General features: G+C 36.4%; 2 protein-coding genes across 3 annotated transcripts; one reads left to right on the top strand and one right to left on the bottom strand.

Annotated features, from left to right (window-relative positions):
- Nucleotides 1-1,531: 1,531 nt before the first annotated feature.
- LOC132137479 (volume-regulated anion channel subunit LRRC8A-like) lies at nt 1,532-6,071 on the bottom strand. The gene is made up of 4 exons (XM_059547500.1): nt 5,912-6,071; nt 5,039-5,334; nt 2,774-4,895; nt 1,532-2,174 (listed from the first exon to the last, which is right to left on the bottom strand). The coding sequence occupies exons 3-4, from the start codon at nt 4,886-4,888 to the stop codon at nt 1,899-1,901; spliced, it is 2,391 nt and encodes a 796-aa protein (XP_059403483.1). The 5' UTR covers nt 4,889-4,895; nt 5,039-5,334; nt 5,912-6,071; the 3' UTR covers nt 1,532-1,898.
- Nucleotides 6,072-8,652: 2,581 nt separating this feature from the next.
- On the top strand, nt 8,653-19,239 carry LOC132129767 (protein limb expression 1-like). 2 transcript variants are annotated; one of them, XM_059541512.1, is made up of 6 exons: nt 8,653-8,999; nt 11,906-12,069; nt 16,132-16,272; nt 16,880-16,975; nt 18,479-18,556; nt 18,818-19,239. In XM_059541512.1, the coding sequence occupies exons 1-6, from the start codon at nt 8,957-8,959 to the stop codon at nt 19,199-19,201; spliced, it is 906 nt and encodes a 301-aa protein (XP_059397495.1). In that variant the 5' UTR covers nt 8,653-8,956; the 3' UTR covers nt 19,202-19,239. The 2 variants fall into 2 exon arrangements, with proteins under 2 accessions (XP_059397495.1, XP_059397506.1); XM_059541523.1 differs by lacking the exon at nt 16,880-16,975.
- Nucleotides 19,240-22,077: the final 2,838 nt, after the last annotated feature.

Raw genomic sequence — 22,077 nt, 5'->3', positions numbered from 1 at the left:
AATAACTTATAATGTATATATATATATATATATTTATTTATATATATATATATATTTATTTATATATATATTTATAATGTATATATAATGAGTATATATAAAATAAAAAAGGGGTTTTTATTGACATATAAAGAAAATCGAGTGTTCGCTTGAAATATTTTATGGGATTTACTTAATTTCTATTAAAATGTACATTTACTTTGCAAAACAAACTAAATGAAAAAAAAGAAAAAAAAATAAAGAAAAAATTAAACACTGGATTTATTGAATACAATGAAGTCCTCCCCAATAAAGTCGTCAACCATAAACATATCAATATACATCATAGTTACAAAAACGTGAGCACTGGAGCCATAGAAAAACTGGTTTTATTTAAAATAACACTGAAATCAAAAAAATAAAATAATAATAATAACTGTGACAAGCTTTAGAAAGTTGATTGGCATTTACCTGAGCAACTTCTGGAATTCTGTTAGCTTAGTTTCCATATATATCTAGAAACAAACAAGCTTTCTTCTAAAATCCTACACTTTTTCATAAATGAGGTAAAATAGTAAACATGAAACAATCTATGTTCAATAATCGATCAACAGTAACAAAACTTGTTAACATCTATGGCTATTACAATGGCGAGACAAAACAGCTGTAAATCCTACAGGAAGCAAATAAGTAACAAAAGTATTAACCTGCATCAAAACTGCATTGCACACATAACGGACACTTCACTAAATACTTCTGATTGTCTTCTTAAGAGTGTAAAGGGAGCCAAAAACATTTAGTTCAAAGTTGAGGGTACTAGTCTGCTTCATCGTGAATGTTCACGTCTGTTAGCTGAATACATTAGATAATCTACCTTTACAAAGAATTAACTGTTCATTGGAAATTAATGTTCAAAGATAGTTCTCATGGCATTTCAAAGTGAGCAAACGGGTAAAAATAAGGTGCTGTATTTGTACAGTACAATGTTTGCAAGTTATAATACAAATCTTAGAAAAATGTTACTAATAATATTACTACAGTTACAATACTATTATGTATTTATACAAATTAAAATGCATGGAGATAATGATAGTCACATCTCACTTTCTTAATTTAATAAATGTACTTACCTTTTGTTTTGCAACAACTAAATAAATACTGCAAGCATGCACACATCAACAATTATTTGTACAATTTTAAATACTCAGTTAACACAGGTTATTAAACTCTCAAAGGACTGACTGTAGATAATAGCAACTTACTATTGGGTGAAAGTTAATGAATATTGAATTATGCATGTTCATAAACTCTTAAAAGTAAAATGATTCATGCAACAGAGATGACTTGCATTATCAGTATGTGAAAAAGACTGTACAGCAGGTAACGTGTAGAGCTTGTATAAACAAATGTTCAACAGTTATCCAGTGCTCTCAAAGTTTTAAAATACATTAATCAGTTAATCACATATAAATGAGGAGCAATTTGAACAATTTCAAATAAACAAGTAGTATTTTAGCAGTAAACCATAAAGTTTGTAGTCTTCAACCGCACAGAGACATGGATTTGAGAACAGGCAATAGAAGAGTGATTTTACACACACTTACACTTACACAGTAACACTGGTATAAAATTGAGTCAAAATGTTTATAATACAATATCTGAATAGTGTAAATTAAGGCAAAAATGAACAGCACCTTAATCCTGATGTAATATTTGGTCTGCTCACTCCTCAGTGTCTGTCAAAAGAAATGCCATGGCTTTCGGTTATAATAAAACATCACATGCCGTAATGTGAAATACCCCTTATGTCTTTCAGGAAACATTCGAATGAACCCTGAAATATTTAACATACATCGAAATTTGAATTGAATTCCTCTCCTCACATCAAAGGCAAATACTCCCAGGTTCAAGCATCTGCTTCAAGAAGCCTCTTTGTCAGTTCTCCACAGCTGCGCCTTGACCTCTGAAGGTAAAGTGTTGAAAATACTGTCCTCCACAATTAGGCCACTCTTCTTCAGCAGTCTGCACTCCCCAAGTTCTACAGGAAGGCACTCCAGCCTGTTGCCCCTCAGCTCCAGCTGTGTCAGACTGGTGAGCTCCCCGAACCGCGAGGGTAGGGACTGCAGGCAGTTGTTTCCGAGGTTCAGTGTTCTCAATTTCTTACACTGAAACAATTCAGGGGGGAGAACCTCAATCTATGGGGAAAAATGACAGCAGAAAAAAAAAAAAAAAAACCTAAGCTGAGTGAAAGTACAATCAACATCTCATTAATTTAATGGGATTTGCAAAGAATGTACTACTTGCATCTCATCATAAGAGCAGTAGCACTTTTTCTTCATCTTTGAACCTGTTGTATAATTGCCATCTAGTAGATATTTTTTGGAATAAACTGTGTTTAAATAAAAAGTAAATTTTGATCATCGTGCAAGAAAGATTAAACAAAATCTGCATCAGTGGCAATTACACAAGCTATATAATAAATAAAAAGCTTTAAGCAGTGGTATTATCATTCATAAAAACTAAAACAAAAGTAAAATAAATATTTTTGATGCACAATATATTGTCAAACATAAAAACACTAGATACAAATTCACTGCTGTTAAACATGTTTAAATTGTACCAGGTAGAGCATTAACTTTGGCAGCCCTAAAAATTTAATAAACAAATAATGATAAAAAAGCAATAATATTAAAGTACCAATAACAGATTAAAAACAAATAGAAAGAAAAATGCAACAAAGAAATAAAACAAAATTAAATCTCAAAACTATATTCACAGCCTGAACCCAACTTACCCTATTGGCAGTTACAGCAAGGTACTGAAGGTTCTGTAGAGTTCCTATTTCTGACGGGATGTCAGTCAGATTGTTATGGCTCAGATCAAGAAACCTCAGCTTCCGGCAGAAGAAGAGCTGGTATGGGATCTTCTCGATCTTGTTGCGGTTTAAATAGAGGCGCTCCAGGTTGACCAAGGTACCTATCTGTATAGGTATGTATGCAATCTGATTATACCACATCTTTAGACAAACAAGTCGATGAAGATGCTGAAAACTAATGATCTCCTCAATGGTTTTCAGGTTGTTATCCTTAAGATCGATCTCCTGTACATTGTGCAGGCTGAAGATGGAATGAGGTATGCGCTCCAGATCACAGCGGACAAGCTCCAGCTCGGACAGGTTCACCATCTTCTTTAAGCTGTTGAGCACCATCAACTTGGTGCCTTCGTTGTTGATGGACAGCTTTTGGAGATGCATTCCAACATCCGTGACCACCTGAGGCAGCTTTGTAAGGTTACTTTTCAGTCTCAGAACCTTCAGACGCTTCAGCTCTCGTAAACCGTCGATGACGATGTAGCGATTGTTGTCAGCACTGAGGTTCCCAGTAAGGTGCAACTCGCTTAGGTTCTTCAAGCTGTAGATCCACAGAGGAATCTCTTTTATGTCAGTGAACTTGATGTGCAACGATTTCAGGTGCTCTCTCAGAAACGCAAGAGCTGGAGCCTCTATTTTGGCTGGTGTGTGGTACAGCCACATCTCTCGGAGGTTCGTGAGCTGGGCAATGATCGGTGGGATGGTGACATCAGGGATGAGCTCAAGCTTCAGAACCTCCAACTCCAACAAGTCAAAGACTGTGTCTGGAATCCCACTGAGCATGAACAGATGGAGCTCCAGCTTCTCTTGGGAGTTTTTCGTGATCCTCTGCCGAAGCTTTTCCAAAGTCCATTCATTGTTCAGGTTCAGCTGGCGCAGTTTGTTTTCGCTCACCTCCGAGAGGAAGACCGCAAACCGTTTGGAGTAGAGGGGGTCGTACTGGTCAATCATATGCAGCATGAAGGCAAAGTCGTTTTTCACATCTGGGATGTCGCTGTAGCTGCTCTCCTCTCGGATTGACTCAAACGAGTACTTCTTGAGAGAGCGCCGTAGCATCCAGCTGAGGGTGTACACGCAGATCATCCCGTACACGATAACTAGACTAATGTAGAAGCAGGCTAAGATCTTAAAGAGAGTTGCCAGGGGATGGGCACAGTTGTACATGCGATAACCGGTGAGACTCTCGATGTCCACATTGCAGTCGACACTGAACTGAATATTGTGGACATAGTATCCGGTATAGCAAATAATAAGAATAAACTTAACAACTTTGATGATAGTCTGTCGGATGTAGAGTCGGTAGACTATATCGCCTTCTTCCACATGAGTTCGAAACTTCTTCACCTTCTCAAACAATGCCTTCGCTTGTTCACCTTCCTTTTTGTCCAGGACACCAGTCTCAGAGTGGTCCACGATTCCTTGTTCAAAACGAGATCTGGTCGTCGACAGCATTGGAACACTCGCCTCGACGTCTTCGCTCACATACGAAGCCTTCTTATCGAAGGAACCGTTCATTTTCACCAGAGCTTTGGGGTCGCTTTCCTCCACGACGGTTTCGGACAGAGCTCTCGTGGTCCAAGGCGAGTCAAAACACTTCAGTAGGATAGACACAAAATGTTCCAGTTTAGAGCTCGTCCAAGGGAACTTGAACCAGAAGTTGCTGCAAGCCAGAAAGATGAGCGTATGCAGCAGCACCAAATATGGGAAATACTTAGCAAACCAGTGTAGCTTGTTTTCATAGCACACAGCATCAACATAGTTGTACTGGTGGCGATCAAGGTCATACTGGATTCCTTGTTGCTCATGGGTCAAGGGCACAGAAAAAGTTGCATTGAAATACTTTCTACAGGTCTTGTTAACTACCCACTTGCAGGGTAGGCAGATCATCTTGTCCTGCGTGACCTGAAGCGTTCCCCCAAATACTGCGATCATCAGCATTACAACGGATAAATAGTCTGTGAACACGTCCCACCATGGCTTTAGGATGCGATACGTTGGTTGCGTATCCACAAAGTAGCGCAGCTCAGTTATTGGAATCATAATTCACCTGAAACAAAATTATTGGCATGGCTTTAAAACATCGATACTGTTCATGCCTTGAATGTCAATACAATACAAAAGGAGATATTTAAAACTGTTGCAAACTAACTCTATATCATCTCCCAACACAAACACTGAAACATATTTTACCGAAGTCGAGGACGTCTGTCTTCTCCGGCTGTGGCTGCACCCACAAGAAGACTCCGCCAAAAGAACGCTCTGGTTTTCTTGTCATCTATTATTAGCCATTTCCGATAATAACACTGAAGAATTGTCTCCTCTGGGTATGGAGAGTCCGTGACCCCAGGGTTCAAATCCTGTTTGTCTAAGGCAGGGCAGTGTCTGAAGCAGTGTCTCCTCAGTTGGATCTTACCTAATACTCCACATGTCCAGTCAGGAACTGGCACTCATCACAGTCCTTTTTGTTAGGATGGGACACAGATATCCTGTCGTGATAAAACAGCATACAATACAATGTCTAATATGTGCACTCTGCATTTTCTTACGCGGTTTCAATCGTATTTTTCCCTTGAGGGGAGGACAGGTTGAAAACTTATTTCCTCTCTATTTACATTTAACCATTTAGGTTAAATTATATAATTGACTTGTGCTTATTTAAGACGCAGACTTAAGCGGACACATAATGACAAAGGTTGGAAAGACAATATTATGATGATGGATATTAAATTTCAAAGAAGATGAAGAAGATGATTAAGATAATAATAAAGATGCTGACCGACTACTAAGAGGCTAGACAACTAGATTAAACCAGTTCATATCTGAATCCTCTCAGCTTGATATGGCGAGTCTCCCACAGGTTATCGTCAAAATATTGTTTATGCATTGGAAACAATAACAAACAAACAGGCACCGTACTGTTCTGTGTAATTATAAGGAGACCCGCCGCTCAGCACATGAATGACTGCATGTGTTATTATTAATACGCTGCTTGTCTTTGTATACAAGGGCAGAGTGTCTTTGTTTTACTCGTCGAGGAAATCTGTAATCATGTAACTGACTCACCCAGCTGTGTGCTGCCACCTCTGCTGCATGAGCTTGTCGCCGGACTGATTGATGAGCTCGGATTGCCAGAAAGGAAAGTGGCCGAACCGAGACGGACAGCGCAAAGTGCGAGCTCAGCTGCAGGGATCAGATGTATTTCATAATCAGTTCATTACACTAGAGGGCACTGCGAAATGAGTTTTAGATTTTGCCATCAGCTTCATTTTACGTCTCATTATCGCCACACACTGGACTGGAGCGGGACACACTGTTTTTCTAAGGACTTTAAATCGTATCTAAACACTCGTGTTACCCCAACAAACCCATTTCATGCTTTAATGGTTCATTTATCATATGTATTATGATTTAGGTGTGCATAGCTCTGCAATATCAGTTATACTGTATAAGTCTTTTGTCTGAAGGTGGATAAAACAATTCCTCACCTGTATTGTTTCCTTACATTAATAATGCCACTAAGTATGCTTATCTGTCATATTCCTATCATATTAATATTTTGTATTATGGTTCTTTTCCATGATAAAGAATCACACATTGTTTTAGTATTTATTTGTATGATGTGAGCAAATATTCATTCATAAGGCAACATGCCTTCGAAACCAATTCTAAACCGGAACATGCTTAAGCATACAATGTTGACCTCAGACAGCTTTATTCAGTAAAAATGACAATGAAAACATACATATTATTATTATTATTAGTTTACTAATTTACCTTCTAATACGTAAATAAATAGGCCTACTTGCTTACTTACATATGTTTAAATATACCAAATACATGGTTGTATTCCATAAAGAAAATAGATTTATGTATGTATGTATTTATTATTTTGCTTTTCAGTAATCCATTGCACTAACTACCAGTGCAGGGTCCATTTTTGAATCACAGTGCAGTAAAGCTGCATATGGACAGGAAGATGGTCTTTTTGGGATTGTATGTGTGTGTGATTTTTGCTATGTCTAATTATTGATTTTGTTCACAATTTAACAGTATACACATGGAAACATTATTATTATTATTTTGTCATTTGCCATTATAAGGGCACTAATCAACAACAGACTATATGATCATAATTAATAAACAGTATTAAATGGTAAAAAAAAAAAAGTTGCTTTGAGAATTAAAAACAAAGGCGATGTTTAACGTATTGTGCCAAGGCCACAAGACCCAATAGCAACAAGAAAAATATAACACATAATCTGCTCCACTTTTCTGCAATGCTGCAATGCTGCAAACTTTAGAAGTTTGAAATGTTGCAGCTTTAAAGTTTGTTCTTCTAGTTCAGCTTAGAGGTCATGCTGTGAAGTATAAATGTTATATTATCTACAGATTTTGCAAGTCAGAGTTCACAAAACTTGAACTTTAGAATGTAGCAAGATGTGTATGAATGAAAGTGAATAGAACTAAACATTTATTGTGACGGGCTTTTGTTTTATTTGTTTTTTTTCTGTACAGAGCATGACCTTCAAAGAGGAATGGAGTTACATAAATAAAAGAATGAACACTCACACTTTGAAAGGCCACTCAACCCTGACAACCCACCCAGGATTTTTTTTTTTTTTTGATTGGCATTCAGGTTCCCGGTTGGTTTTGATCTGACAGCTGCAGACTTGAAGCTTTCAGTGACCTCAGTGGTCCCCCACACCAGGTGGTCTTGAATTCCTTTCAGCTGTTTATCACCAAAAGTGACAGAGAATAGTTAAAGAAAAAACTTTTAATACAGTTGTTGGTTTTTCATAAAATAACATCCAGCCAATTAATCAGTTCTGTGAATTCTTGCAAAAAGATATATATCCTCCTGTTGTTTTTGTCATTTCAGCTTCAAAGCTGTGTTTGTCTCAGTGTTGAAGCCCCCTTTCTGTGATTCTGTGATTGTCATTTATGCTAAACACCTCTCTCTCTTCCCAAGGCGTCTCATAATAGAGCCTGACTCTGAATGGAGCCCTTATTCCCCAGACGAAAAACACAAGAAAGTTGAAAAAGGGGCATCGGACTCGTGAAAAATGTGGTTTAGGCAGTGATGTAAAGTGAATTGAGCTTCAAACATTGAGGAAGTAGGCTCATGGATGCTAAGTGGAGAAAAGGGAATAAAGTGCGCTTTTAGTTCACCAGACTGAGTGAGCCATTCAGAAGAATGCCCTCCGCTGCTTGGATTTGTTCTCAGAACAATAGCCATTCAAGCATTCAGAGCTGCTAAATTGAAATGTTTTCTCATAGAGTATTACTACACAGTGCATTCTGAGCAGGATCATCACTTAAATTACATCATGGTCTAAAAAAAACAACAAAACAAAACTTAACATTGGGTTGAACAAGGAATGCATAAAAAACAAAAGGTTTTTGGATTTCTGCATGTCATTACATTAGACATATAAAACACCACACCAAGTAGCATTTACAAACAAATGATGCCAGAGCTGTTCTCCACAAGCTTTAACTTCTCTTTTCTGAGACATTTTTGCAATTTACTTTTTATATTAAAGGGAATAGTTCACCAAAAAATAACAATTTACTGTTTTAATGTCTTTTTTTTTTACCAATTTCTTTTTCACCAAATTTCAGTCTTGTTAAGTTAAATAGCTATTTAAGTGGTCAATAAAACAGTCAGAAGTTGTCTGCTGTCCATCTTGGATGTTTGTTCAGTGAGTTGGGCACTGCATATGTAAAGCGAGTTGTGAGGGAAGGCAGGGGCATGCTGTGAATGAATGGAAAAGGGGGCTGCATTCCTGGGCCGGGGCTTAGTCGACTCAGTCGAGTGGGAGTGTGCAACAGGCTGAGAGAGTGTGTATGTGATGAGAGTGTGCGGGAATATAAGGGAGTGCAGTGCAACAACCAACCTCATAGCTAATTAGTTCAACCCTTGACAAAAGTTGGGCCAGCCAGTGAAGAGAACCCCTGGGGGCTCCACAGACTGCTCTGGAGGCTAGAGAGGAGAAGGCTAATAGGGATGGAGCTTAACTGATGTTTCGAACTTCTCCGGAGCATGTGAGAGCTGGAGACGAAGAAGGAGGATTGCTGCGGGACGTGTGGGACTAGCAGTTGGAGATCATGTCTGGACCAGATTCAGATGATGACAGAACCTTCAAAGACTGTGAGTAAGACGTAGCAAATATATTAGAAATTTTTCATATTCTTTAATGTCTGAAGAAAAAATGCAGCATCCCGGATGCGAATTATATAGGGGGAAGTTATGTGTCCTGTTGACGAACAAACTGACAAGACTAAGACTAATTTTAGTATTTTTTTAATAAATAATATGCATAGCTCTGGATTAAAATTGTGAGATTTCAGTAGGGGTGGTTCAGCCCATTAAATGAATGTAAAGAGATGATGAGTATTTATTCATTAATTGTGGAAGGTTATGTGTTTTAGTCTTGCTCTATTGACAACTTTAAAAAAAAACTAATTAAGAATTGCCTCTGATTTTTTTTTTTTTTTAAGAAAGTAATTATTTGTTTCAACAAGGACTCATTCAAATGTTTTTTTGTTTTTTAATGCAGTAATGTCATAATGTCGCAAAATAGTTATATTTAAAATAAATGCTGTTCTTTGTTCAATTTTCATTCCATTCATCAAAGAATCCTGAAAAAATGTGTATCATGATCTCCACAAAAATATTAAGCAGCACAAATGTATTCAACTGTTTTCATGATTTCTGAAGGATCATGTGACACTGAAGACTGGAATAATTGCTGTTTATAAAATATATTAAAGTAGAAAAATTTCACAATATTACTGTCTTTGTTGTATTTTTTGACTAAGTGACACTAAGAGACTTTTTTCAAAAACATTATGTTACCAACTCCAAACTTTTGAATGGTAAAGTAAAAATGCCAGTAGTTTTTTTGTGAGGGTAAGGGGATAAAACATATGGTTTGTGCAATATAAAAACCATTACAGCAACAGAGAGTTCCTGTAAATATACAAGTGTGTATGTGTGTGTGATTTTATTGGAATGAATAGTATTCAGATGAGAAATATGTGTGTGTTGACAAGACACTCTGTGATGAACAATCTATGACTGGCTGCCATTCACTAGGGGAAAGAATGACATTTAATAATAATTTTTATAAGCTAGTCAGTGAAATAACCTCAGAAGTTTTAGGGGCTTTTTTGAACGACAGCCTTTTGATTGAACCAAAGTCCATTCACAAACACAAACATGGCAGCTCATATACCAGCAGACTGAAATGAAACACTCACGTAAGTGTGTTTTGAAGCATACAGACACAGACTGGGTGGTGCTCGCAGCAGCTGACTCTTTCAAACAAACAAAAAGTTGGAAATTTTCATGCTGTAAAAACAAGCCTGTGTTCCCATATACATGGGCTTTTTACAAAAATATACCTTTGGTTCCCCTTCTCAATATTATTGCTGACCCCTTTAGAGGGGGTGTGTTTTACATGCCATGCCTGAGCTGATTAAAGCAAGACTGCACAAATATTGCACTTACTGTGGGTGTGAAACTCTGAAATCACACCAAAACTCCCTGATGTGTGATGCTTGTCCACCTCACAGAGCTCATGGGCACCTGTTTGTTTTGCTGGGAAAATGTTTCCATGTGTTGACGCCGGACAGCCGTCACACTGATGTTACAGTGAATGTTGGTATAAGTGGAAAGTTAGACGTGGATGAAAACAGTTACAATTGTGTTAAAAAATGAGAACATAATTAATAAATTAGCTATAATGACTTAAATTAGTAAATTAGTAAAATTACAATGAGCGAACAAAATGTGTAATAATACCATTCCCGTAGCTCAGACAGTTGTGAGTTTGATTCCCAAGAATGCTGAATAAATGAACTGAAGAACTACATATACCTTGAATGCAATGCAAATCAATTTTGGATAAAAGTGTCTTCCAAATGTGTGAATGTAAATGTTGTATTGGAAAATACACTGTCACGTCTCATAAAAATACACTTAAAGGCATAGTTCACATTAAAATAAAAGTTATGTCATCATTTATTCACTGTCATGCTGTTCCAAACCTGTATGACTCTCTTTCCTCTGTGAAACAAAATGTTTTGGACCCATTTACTTTAACTATATGGACAAAATGTTTTTCAAACATTCTTTAAAATATCTTCTTTTGTGCTCCACAGAAGACAGAACTACAAGGTTTAGAAATGCATAATCATGATTGAATTATTGAATAATTTTCTTTTAAATGCTGCAAAATATAACCTTGTTTGAATTTTACTCTGACAAGCCAATTACCATTTTGCTTTTTGATGATACAGGGAAGATAGAAAAGTATTTTAATGTGAATGCAGAATGATGAAGCATGCACTTTAACATGCGTTTTCATTTGCCTGTTGCAATGATTATAACTAATGCATCGGGTGACTCTGTGTATCACAGACATAGATCAGTGTAAAATGGTAACTTACATCTCAAAGGTTTGGCAGTGACACTGTCTGGTTTTGTTTGATAAACAGGCACAATTTTAATAAACACAGCAGTGAAAAACCTCTTCTGTAACCACTTTGACATTATAAACAGCTGAGCCTCTGTAGCAAATTAGTGATCTGTGGGGTAAAAGATTGAATACTAACAGACTAGATTTTAATAAAATACACAATATCATCACAAAGCATCTTAAAGGGATAGTTCACTCAAATCTACTCACCCTCATGTTGTTCCAAACCTGACAAATGACACAATGACATTATTTATTCTGCAAGATATTTTGTAGAAGGTTAGTCCAAAGAGCACTGGATCCCCCTGACTGTCATTATATATATATATATTAATTCTGGTTTGGAACAACACGGGGTGAGTAAATGATGACAGCATTTCCATTTTTAGGTGAACTATCCCTTCGAAACTTAAAACTCTTTTTCAGTAAAAACAAAAGGTGACTTAGGAAATGTGTATGTAAGAGAAATCATAGTTCCTCACCTGTAGTGATACATAGTTTGCACATCAATATTAAATAAATATATTTAATGTGATCACGGTTCAAAATATTCTCCTTCTTTTCCTGCTTCTAGTGAATGTTGTGGGAATGCTTCACCAGTTTTGGGAGCAGAAGCAAATGAAAGGCATGATGATGGAGACTGAGAATCTGGTGGTCTATGAGTCCATTCCCTCACCTGGCCCTCCGTACATATGCTATGTCAGCTTACCAGGTGGCAGCTGCTTCGGAAATTTGAAGGTAAGTGAACTCTGCATGCAGAGCCGATCAGCCCTATACGCTCACTACGCAAGCTGCGTAGGGCCCCGCAAATTACTCAAGGCCCCGCCTCCTCCTCGTGTCATAGCGCGTCACGTTACCGTCAATTAATGTTTACAACATCCATGACGAAATGAAGCGAAACTATCCTCTGGTCACGAAAAGAGGGGAAAAAAACCCATGAAAGTTAACTGCGGGAACAACAATCAGGTAAACTTGTCTTCTCTCCTCTCTAAGTTTGAGGTCAGCAAAGTAAAGTTTATACTTGGGTTTATGTGCATTTCTGTTGTGTTTTTTCGGTCTTCCTAACCTAGCTGGGCAGGCAGGCAGTGCATCTCTTGCATCACTTTGTGCCTGACAAAAGTGAGAGTAAAATACAATTATTTATTACGTTTGTTTTTGATAAACGACAAAGTGCAACGGTGTTTGTTTACTGCAGCTCGGAAAAGATAACCGCGTCGCGTGTTATCATGCGTTCATATGCGCATGCACGAAATGAAATGCGCATTTTTCAAGCAGAAATATATGTGGAGACCAGACAGACTGTACAATATATGGGCGAGAATGATTTCACTCCTCATCAAAAGTGCACATTATACATACATACTTTTAAAACAAGACACTGATTATCTAGTCTCAGTCAATGTGTAGTTAAAAACTCTATACAACTGCACTGCACTAATTATGCAAGATGGAAAGCAATGTATTGATAATTTGACAGTGATTGACTTGATTTATAGGCTATATTGAATTTAAAATGTTGATTAGCTGGACATACTGGTCAATGTGTGAATGCACATCCCTCAGTTAATAATAACCATAAATCAAGAATTGCTTCACCATATTACAAAAATAAAAAAAACCTTTAACATGCTATGGCAAGCCATTTTAGCTTTTATTCATTCACAGCTTATGCATTTTTGATATCAAGCATTACATTTTTTTTACTATTTGCAATGTGAATTCTTGATTATTTTTACTAATAGTTAGTCAATAATAGCTAATACTAATAATATTAATACTAATAGCTAATAGTAATACTTAGTTACATTTTTATCTACCAATGTCTATTTTTGATATCAGGAATTACATGTTAACTTGTACAAAAGTTCATTCTTGATATCAATGATGTCATCACTCACAGGGATTATTGATATCTGCATAACTAGTTCACTAGTTAAATATTACAAGAGCCAAGCCATAGTATAAATAGTATTTTATATTTGAAAATGTATAAAAGAAAATTGGGAGCCAGTTTGAATGGGTCTGATGCAGCTTATAAAACGAGTTATCTATAATTTGCAGGTGCTATGCTTAAGTTTGTCAGTAGAGGAGATGCTGGACCATCAGCCAGTACAAGCACAGACTCAGTTGATACACATCCAGCCTCAGCCAGTACTAGCACAGACCCAGAACAGCCAGCTTCAGCAAATACAGTACAGCCGTCTTCAGAAAGTACGAACACAGTGACAGACCCAGGTGAAGTACAGGCAGCCTCAGTCAGTACTAGCACAACCAGAGGTGTACAGCCAGCAGCAGATACAAGCAGCTCAGACCCAAATAGAACAGTTGCCGCTCCACCAAATGACCCAGCAGATTGGCCCCCCGTCTTAACAGACTTTATGAGGACTGAGTTTTATCTCTCCTGTTTCTGTAAGATTATGTAATTTATAATAAATGACTTTATATATTTTGAGTATTTTATTATTATATAGTTATTATTATCATCAACAACCACAACAATAGTAATATTAATTATAGATAGATAGATAGATAGATAGATAGATAGATATATATAGATATATATATAGATATATAGATATATATATAGATATGATTTTTCCAATTTAGTTTTCTTATTTATGTTTACGTTAATATTCACTTACTTAATAATATTCACTTGTTATCTTAATATTCTATAGGAAATACTCTATTCAATAAATATTGTTTGTTTGAACCTCATTCTGTTCTATATTGTTGTTCTATATTGTCGACTGTTTTGTTTAAAGGAGGGAGGATTGTATTGGGATCACTGAAGTGTCAGGTGTGACTGTGTGGCAATGGCAAATGGTTTACATAGCTCACGGCGTCACGGGTCAGTTAGAGGGCCCCTTAGCAGAATTTTGCTTAGGGCCCCAGGGAGGTCAGGATCGGCACTGTCTGCATGTACTATAAGGGATGCATTCATGAAGACAATACTTGCCACTATAATATGATATTTATTTATTATTATTTATGAGCAACGGTTTTGTTTAAAATGTACTTTAATCCCTTCATTTTGGTGCAATTCTGGCCTTATTCCATTACTAAATCAGATCTAGTGTCTTTATGAACAGCATCTCATCAGTACTATTCAGTTCAGCCATAAAAAAGGCTCTTGTGTGAAAATGAGGAGGGCCAACAGGTGGTTCTTATTTGCTAAATTACTCCTGCCAGCCGCAAATCAGTATGTGCCATTTTCCTTCAGTTCAAATGGAATGTTCTATGAAATTCATCTCCAAAAAAATAATGAGTCTGTTTATTCATTTCTGAAACACATAACATGACCACAAACAGATCTTGTCATTTTTTATAAAAAATAAAAATAAAAAATAACTAGGAACTAGAATTTATATATATATATATATATATATATATATAGTGTTCCTGTAGCTAAGCTCAATTGGTAGAGCACTTATCAAGTGCAAGGTTGGTGGTTCGATTCCCCGAGAACACATGACAGGTAAAAATTGATAGCCTGAATGCACTGTAAGTCGCTTTGGATAAAAGCGTCTGCTAAATGCATAAATTTAATTTAATTTTAATTTAATATATATATATATATATATATATATATATATATATACATATATATGGTTTCTATTTGAAATGACTTTTGAGGAAAATTCAGGACTAGCTGCTGCTGTTTGAAAAGACTGAAGCACACGGCACACCAGAGAATGTCCACTCCAGTGACACTGCTGTCTGAATGGACTGTAATCTTCGATCAGTGATTGAGCACATTGAAAATACTCTTACATTTTGTACTGATTATTTAATTCAAAGAGCAGCCCAATTCTATAGAGGAGTTTCCTTTTAGATCAAAGACCAAGGCTGTATTTACCAAAGGCTTTTTAAGTCTAAGTAGATAGAGACCATTGGTGCCAGGGGTTTCTACAATAAAATGCTTTTGGGAAATGCAGCCCAGAATGTTTTTGCAACATCTTCTATGCTCAAAACACTGCTCTCATATAATTTTGCTCTTCTTTTCTCCTTTTTTATTCTCAAAACTCCAGACATATTCATCTTTATTTCAGCACTGCTTGTAAATGTAATGGCCTGATTATTTTTTATTTTTTTTTGCAATGTAAGGGTTTTCAGCTATAAAACAAATCCAGAAACTAATCTCAGCGGTGCTAGCCTCAAACCTGTCTTTAATCGTTTTTGTGGTCCACAGACATCATCTAAAACATCTTTTGATGTGGTTAGTAGGAATTCTGTGGCTTTGTGTTCAAGACAGGCTAGGACTAGTTTATCTTAAATGATTAGTCCACCCTAAAATGAAAATTCTGTCATTTACTCACCCTCATGTTCCAGCTCAGTATGAATTTCATAATTGTGAGGAAGACAAAGAAATGAGAATGAATGGAATTTGACCCACTTAAGTATATCTTTATATGTTATTTCACAGTTACTTCTGTTGTTGTTGAAATATACACTGTAAAAAAAAGTTGTAATTAAACCAAAGATGACTTAAATTGCAAAAAAATCCATTTAAGTTTTCTACTTTAAAATTTGTTAATTGCTGTTTCTTTGTAACTGTGAAATACGGTAGCTTTTTATTTTGCAGTGAAATATAGTGAAACTTGTCATTATTCACTGATAACCTTCCCCTTCACCTGTTAACCACTGAACATTGTGTGGTGAACTATTCCTTTGAAGCACAATCAGAGTGTTTATGTTATCAAGAACAAAAGACATTCAAAAAATGCCCAATCAGTGTAGATTATCATATTTCAGCATTTCAGGATGATGATGAATTGAAATCCTTTCTCTCTCTGACAGTATTGCTACAGTAAAGCAGAGGCCAGACGTGATGCAGCTCGCATTGCTCTGATGAACTCCACATTTAACGAGTTGCCCTGTCGCCGCATCACTTCCGAGTTCATATCACGCAGCGTGAAGGAAGCCATCAGCACCACCAGCGTGAGTCTCATTAATATTAAGCTGCTTATCAACAAATCATGAGATTTACATGATGTTTAGGCCTTTGTGGCAGACGAGTACATTATTAACAGTAGCAAGAAATCTCATCTGTACATTCCTGCTCAGATGTAGATTACGTTTGGTGTATACAGCTCTAAAAGCTTTCCAGTCTGTAGAAACAGTATAATTTGGAAGTACAGAAGGCCACCCACACTATAGTTATAGATCTGTGTCCACCTTGTGCCGTATAATGAAGAGCCAAGATGCAATTCAAATGATAAAATGGCTTTGTACCAGAAAATTTTTTTTTTTAAAACCTCCTACAAAGAAAAAGTCATGTCACCCTCCCTCACCCCAAACCTGAATGTAGCTGCCAAGATTTTCACATTCTGTAGGACTGTGTGTGTGTGTGTGGTCTCCCTTCACTCTCATGTCATTTATCCTCTGCAGTCTTGGCCTTTTTTTTCTCCCACAATAAAGACAAGTTGCTCCAGCTGAATAACAAAGCAAAGGGGTGTCTAATGAAACCCAGACCTCCCTCTGTATTTGTGTCTGCTCGGGTTGAGTGATGAGACGTCTGTAAGTCATTGTGTCCCACTGTTCACAGGGTAACATTGCAGATGCATCTGACCCCGGTACCAGCATAGGAGCGTACTGTCTCATGCTGGAGCTGAACACTGGGAAAACCATGCTGGAATTTCAGGTTAGGAAAAAAAAACAGCCTTTATGTAACCTTGCTGAAAACTCCAGCTGGTCCAGACTGGTTTTTGCTGGTTGGGTGCTGGTCTAGCGGGAACGTTTGCTGAAGCAGGTTGACCAAAAGATATCTTGCTGGTTATTGAAATATTAGCTCATCCATAAATCTGTCATTATGTATGTCATTCAAATCTGTGCGACTTTCTGTTTACTAGAATATAAAAGAAGATATCCATGATGATGTTTCGGTTACTCTTTTCATTGAAATGACAGTGAATCAGCACTGGACCATTCAAGCTATGGATACAAAAGCAACATAAAAAAGCATCATAAAAGTAGTCCAATGTAGTTTACATTTTGCAATGATAAAATGGAGTGCAGATTTGCTATATAATATATTGCAGGTAAAGTTGGAAATACTAGTCTGTTTTTCACTCAAAATTATCAGTGCACAGGTCACTTGAAACACTTTAATGTTATGGTTATGGGGTTTGTGTCCTCTTTGAAGCTTGAAAGCTTCAGCTACACTGTGATAAATTGGTACATATATATTATGGGTTTAATAGTATTAAAAACTCAATAATTAGGCTGATGTTTCACATGCATATTTTTCAAAAAAAGCTGCAAGGAAATGTTTAAAATGTTTAAGCTGTCAGAACTTTACTCATGCTACACATTCTGTCAAAAGTGTGAAAACAGGACAAATTAATAGCAAAAAAGGCTACTTGTGTGGCAGGATACCATTTTCTCTTACAAACACAGCACCAAATTCTATTTATGGATTTTCCTATAGATGAGCATCAGTACATCATATACATACATATATACATATACACATATACATATATACATATACACATATAGATATATACATATACACATATACATATATATATATATATATATACATACATATATACATATACACATATACATATATACATATACACATATAGATATATACATATACACATATACATATATATATATATACATATACATACATACATACATACATACATACATACATACATACATACATATATACATCCTGTACGCTGAATGAGGCTTTGTTTCACACATAAGTCTACAGTAGTTCTCAGTATGCTATCAGTCTGAAGTGAAGAAGACATGCTAAAGCAATACGCCAACTGTTTAGACACTAAAGTGTTAAATATGATCAGCATACTTCAAAAATAACACCATGTGATGATGTCTTCAGGAATTCGATTATGGTGCAGGTCTCTTAGTTTCTGGTAATTGTACCAAAATGTTTTGTCCTCGTACTTTGATAGGTGAATACGAAAATGATATATTTAACTAAATAAATAAGTAAATGCACTATCCTTTTTGAAAAATATAATCCATTTAAAAGTACTTTTTTTTACTTTTAAATGGTCTTTATTTTAAATGAACTTTGACTATACATACAGTATCAACAAAAACAGGTGTTTTAGTTATAATATTAGTTATTATAACAACTTTTTGTCTGTTATTTTTTTTTTTAAAGGAAATTATGACTGTTTTTCAACTTCTGCACTGGAATGGCACTCTGAAGGCTTTTCGGCAGATGAGATGTAGCCGCCAGGTAAGAATTAACTATTTTATTTCAAATTTTTTTTCTGAAAAAAACAAATGTGATTGTTTATGTGCAGTGTTTACTGTCATGGTGTTGTAGGTGATTGCCTGAGTGTTGCTATGCACTTGTTAAAGTTTTTTGAGTACTTATTAGTATGTTGGTTTGAGGTTAGAGTTGTGAGACTATCAGCAAGTCCCTACTGTCCATAGATCCAGTTCTGTCAATTTTATGTCACACCTTTTCAAATTTGTTCAAATGCATCTTTTACAGGAGGTGATCCTGTACTACTCCCAGCAGCGTCTGGATGAGCGTACGCGCAGTCACATGGCTCTGGACTGGTTACAGAAGGAGCAGCAATCACCCGGCCTGCTCTCCCAAGAGCTGCAGCTGGCCATGAAGGAGCTGGGGGAGGCCCGGAGAATCGGCAGGGAGCTCCGTTTCTATAAGGAGAAGAAAGAAATCCTGAGCTTAGCTCTCAGTCACGCTAATGCTGAGAATCTGGAGGGCTACCAGAGTGAGGAGATGTCCTGGAGGGAAGAGACTGAGTTTGAGTACTATGCCCAGGAGGGACACTGTCTGGAGGAGAGTATGACTAATACTTCAGAGCACTGTCAGTGTCACTCTCAGGAGAGTGATAGAGAATCAATGGAGTGAGCTCTGTGAGACAAAATGTATATACTGTACATACTGTTCTTTTTATGTTATTTTATGTTTATATATATATATATATATATATATATATATATATATATATATATATATATATATATATATATATATATAATGTGGTATCAATAAAGCTTTTTCATTCTTCTTTCATACGCTTTAAAAACACAGGTTCCAAAATGTGATGTTCACAGCGAAGCTATAGAAGAACAACTTTGGGTTCTCCAAAGAAACTATAATGTAGCACATATTCTTAATTTCCTGTGCATTTTAACACATAAAAATTGTAATAAAGATGTGTTGTATATCAAATTTTTACAAACATGCTGGTGCATGCTGGTGCACGAGTACGGTTTTTTATTTGTGGTTGTTTTGATCTTCTGCTAGTCTGCCAGTAGAGGATGCTGTTTCTGTACTTTTGTAATGAAGTGTCTGTCCTAATTTAACAGAACGGAGCGCTAACAGCACTGTCATTCATTTTTCAATGTCGTTCTTGAATAGAAATGTGATTAGCTCATTTTTTATTCCATACAAATACACACGCCTAATAAGCTTCTACTGAACATCTGCTAATTAAAATCATTCCTTTGTAGAAGTAATTGTGAATAAATGTAGGACCTGTTTGCAATGGTTTGATTAAAATGGTAACCCTGACTAATGTCCATAAAAATGGCTTCCTGTGTTGACTAGAATGTATAACATGATTTGTCATTGTTTATTGTGCAGCTTTTGTTAGGTGTTTATTAAATGTGAAGGTTTTTTTTTTACGTAATATTTCGATGTATAATCAACAAAATGGATGAGGAAAAGCAGGCCTAGCTTTTCTCATTTACATTTGGCTATAACAACTAATCTCATCAAGGATCATAAGTGGAAGAAACCATTCCACCACATCTTCTTGAAATAATGTCTCTTAAAAAACTAACTCCACTAAATTTTTAAATGATAAAAAAAGTTTTGTAGTGATAAGTTCATTGGACTGCTTTTGACAACTTTCAATTGAATTACTGATGCTGAAAATAAAGTTAGTTTAAGTAAAATAACAGAAATGACAAACAAATTTTATGGATACAAATATGACACAATGACAAAAGCATTTTTTACAGTGCACAAAACTAGGCCATAATAGATCTTGTTTTGCTCAACTTTATAATTTTTTTCATCATAGTGGTTGCTAGGATACTATTGAACCTAAATCAAGAAATCTTGAGCTACAGCGATGATGGGTATGTGTCCTCATAGTGGGAATTGATAATGTTATATAAGATGCTAAATTGCCCCTTTCTAATTTTCTTCTACTTGAACTGGGCTTTAAGGTTTTTTTTTTTTTTTCTCCCCTTTGCCATACTGACAAAGGCACCTCACTGGAGTAGAGGTGTTTTCACATATTTATTGATTTATTTTTAAATCATCTGCTGATCTTTAGATCCTATTCCGCAAAGGCCTCGTTATTATTCACCCTGAATCATTTTCATTATGCATGATTTTGCATAAATTATCTAATCACACAACAAGAGAGCTTCTCTGTAATGCATTGCTTTCACACATCCACTCTCGCCAATTTGCAGTTTATTTTTTTCTTTTTTCGCTCTTTGTGGTGTGATGTATCTAGTCAACCTACAGATGGGAAAAGGAGTGGGATAATGACGTCTCTGGCTGTTTTAGAGAGTACATGGTACTCTTGGGAGGCAGAGCAATTTTCCCGAATCATTGATTGTCAGGCACCTGAAGGGCTGAAGCCATTGGTAGAGCCGCCTTTCTTTAATTTACAGAGCAAAAAAAAACGCTTGCTTTCAAATTGAAAAGCGTGACTTTTTCCTTTCTTTTCCTTCTCAGGACAATGAGATGTAAATTACAACATTCCGGTCTTTGGGCTGATAGGAAATGACAATGAGATCGAGAGCATTAGAGTTATTGCATACAATAGCTGTTTGAAGCTGACCAAAGGGGACAAAAATCATATTTCCTGTTTCAATATTAAATTAATAACCAGATGGATGGAGGAACACACAAATCAAATCCATTTTGATGGCATATCGTGATAAAGATTTTAAATGGCACCGGAAACTGTGTTTCTCGGGCCCAGATTATTAACTTTATGAGAACATTATGGAAAATTGAAATAAAAGACATTTACATTTTAACCTAAAGTAATAACTCTGTGCTTTTCAATGGTATTAAAATCACTTTAGGCTTGGATGGCAGGGGAGATGCTTCATTTGTCTTTGCTCTGTCCTTCAAGTGGGAGAAGCAGCTACTGTGATGATGGAAAGTGAAAGACAACAAGTGAGAAATGCTCTGCTATTTGTCTCCTCTCAGTTGCGAGCACACCTTTCCATTTTCACACAAATCCCTCTGCAAGTGCAATCTCCAACTGACGCTGCCATCCACTCATGTTTGATGCCGGTGTGAATGCTGTTTCTGCAAAGCCTGCAGTGCTGTGGTGTCTGAAATCTCAGGAGAGCTCTGCTTCGGTCCCATGATATGCAGAAAGACAAGAGTGACTCATTCTGTATGTTTATAATTTTGCATCTTGTTAACCTTGCATAGAAATACCTGTCAAGGGGTCTGTGCAGTAGCATAGTGAAGCAGCGTGAGCGCCATGTGGCCCTTGTTTCCTTTGACATCTCTCCCAACACACCCACTCTCATACTCTTCACCCAGTGAAGGACATTTCACCCTTCCCTCGACTTTTTCCTCATTCTAATGTCCTCATTAAACTGACAGCAACTCAGTCCTTCGTAGGATGTTGTTAAAAGCATAGTGCATCCAAAAATGAAAGTAGCCATTATTTTCTCACCTTTATTTTTTTAACTTGTTGTTTTATTTCTAGTTTCTAGACAAAAACACACCATAAAGGGACT

This window comes from Carassius carassius, chromosome 4 (genome assembly GCF_963082965.1).
Source record: "Carassius carassius chromosome 4, fCarCar2.1, whole genome shotgun sequence".
Taxonomy (NCBI): domain Eukaryota; kingdom Metazoa; phylum Chordata; class Actinopteri; order Cypriniformes; family Cyprinidae; genus Carassius; species Carassius carassius.
The sequence above is the reverse complement of the archived record's forward strand: the minus strand, read 5'-3'. Positions and strand labels throughout refer to the sequence as shown.

Excerpts from the sequence above, each read along its gene's own strand:
- LOC132137479 (XM_059547500.1), bottom strand. The coding sequence starts at position 4,888 with ATGATTCCAATAACTGAGCTGCGCTACTTTGTGGATACGCAACCAACG. Across the intron at positions 2,175-2,773 it reads TTGCTGTAACTGCCAATAGG|ATTGAGGTTCTCCCCCCTGA; the intron begins GTAAGTTGGGTT and ends TTTTCCCCATAG.
- LOC132129767 (XM_059541512.1), top strand. The coding sequence starts at position 8,957 with ATGTCTGGACCAGATTCAGATGATGACAGAACCTTCAAAGACT. Across the intron at positions 9,000-11,905 it reads TGACAGAACCTTCAAAGACT|TGAATGTTGTGGGAATGCTT; the intron begins GTGAGTAAGACG and ends TCCTGCTTCTAG. Across the intron at positions 12,070-16,131 it reads GCTGCTTCGGAAATTTGAAG|TATTGCTACAGTAAAGCAGA; the intron begins GTAAGTGAACTC and ends TCTCTCTGACAG.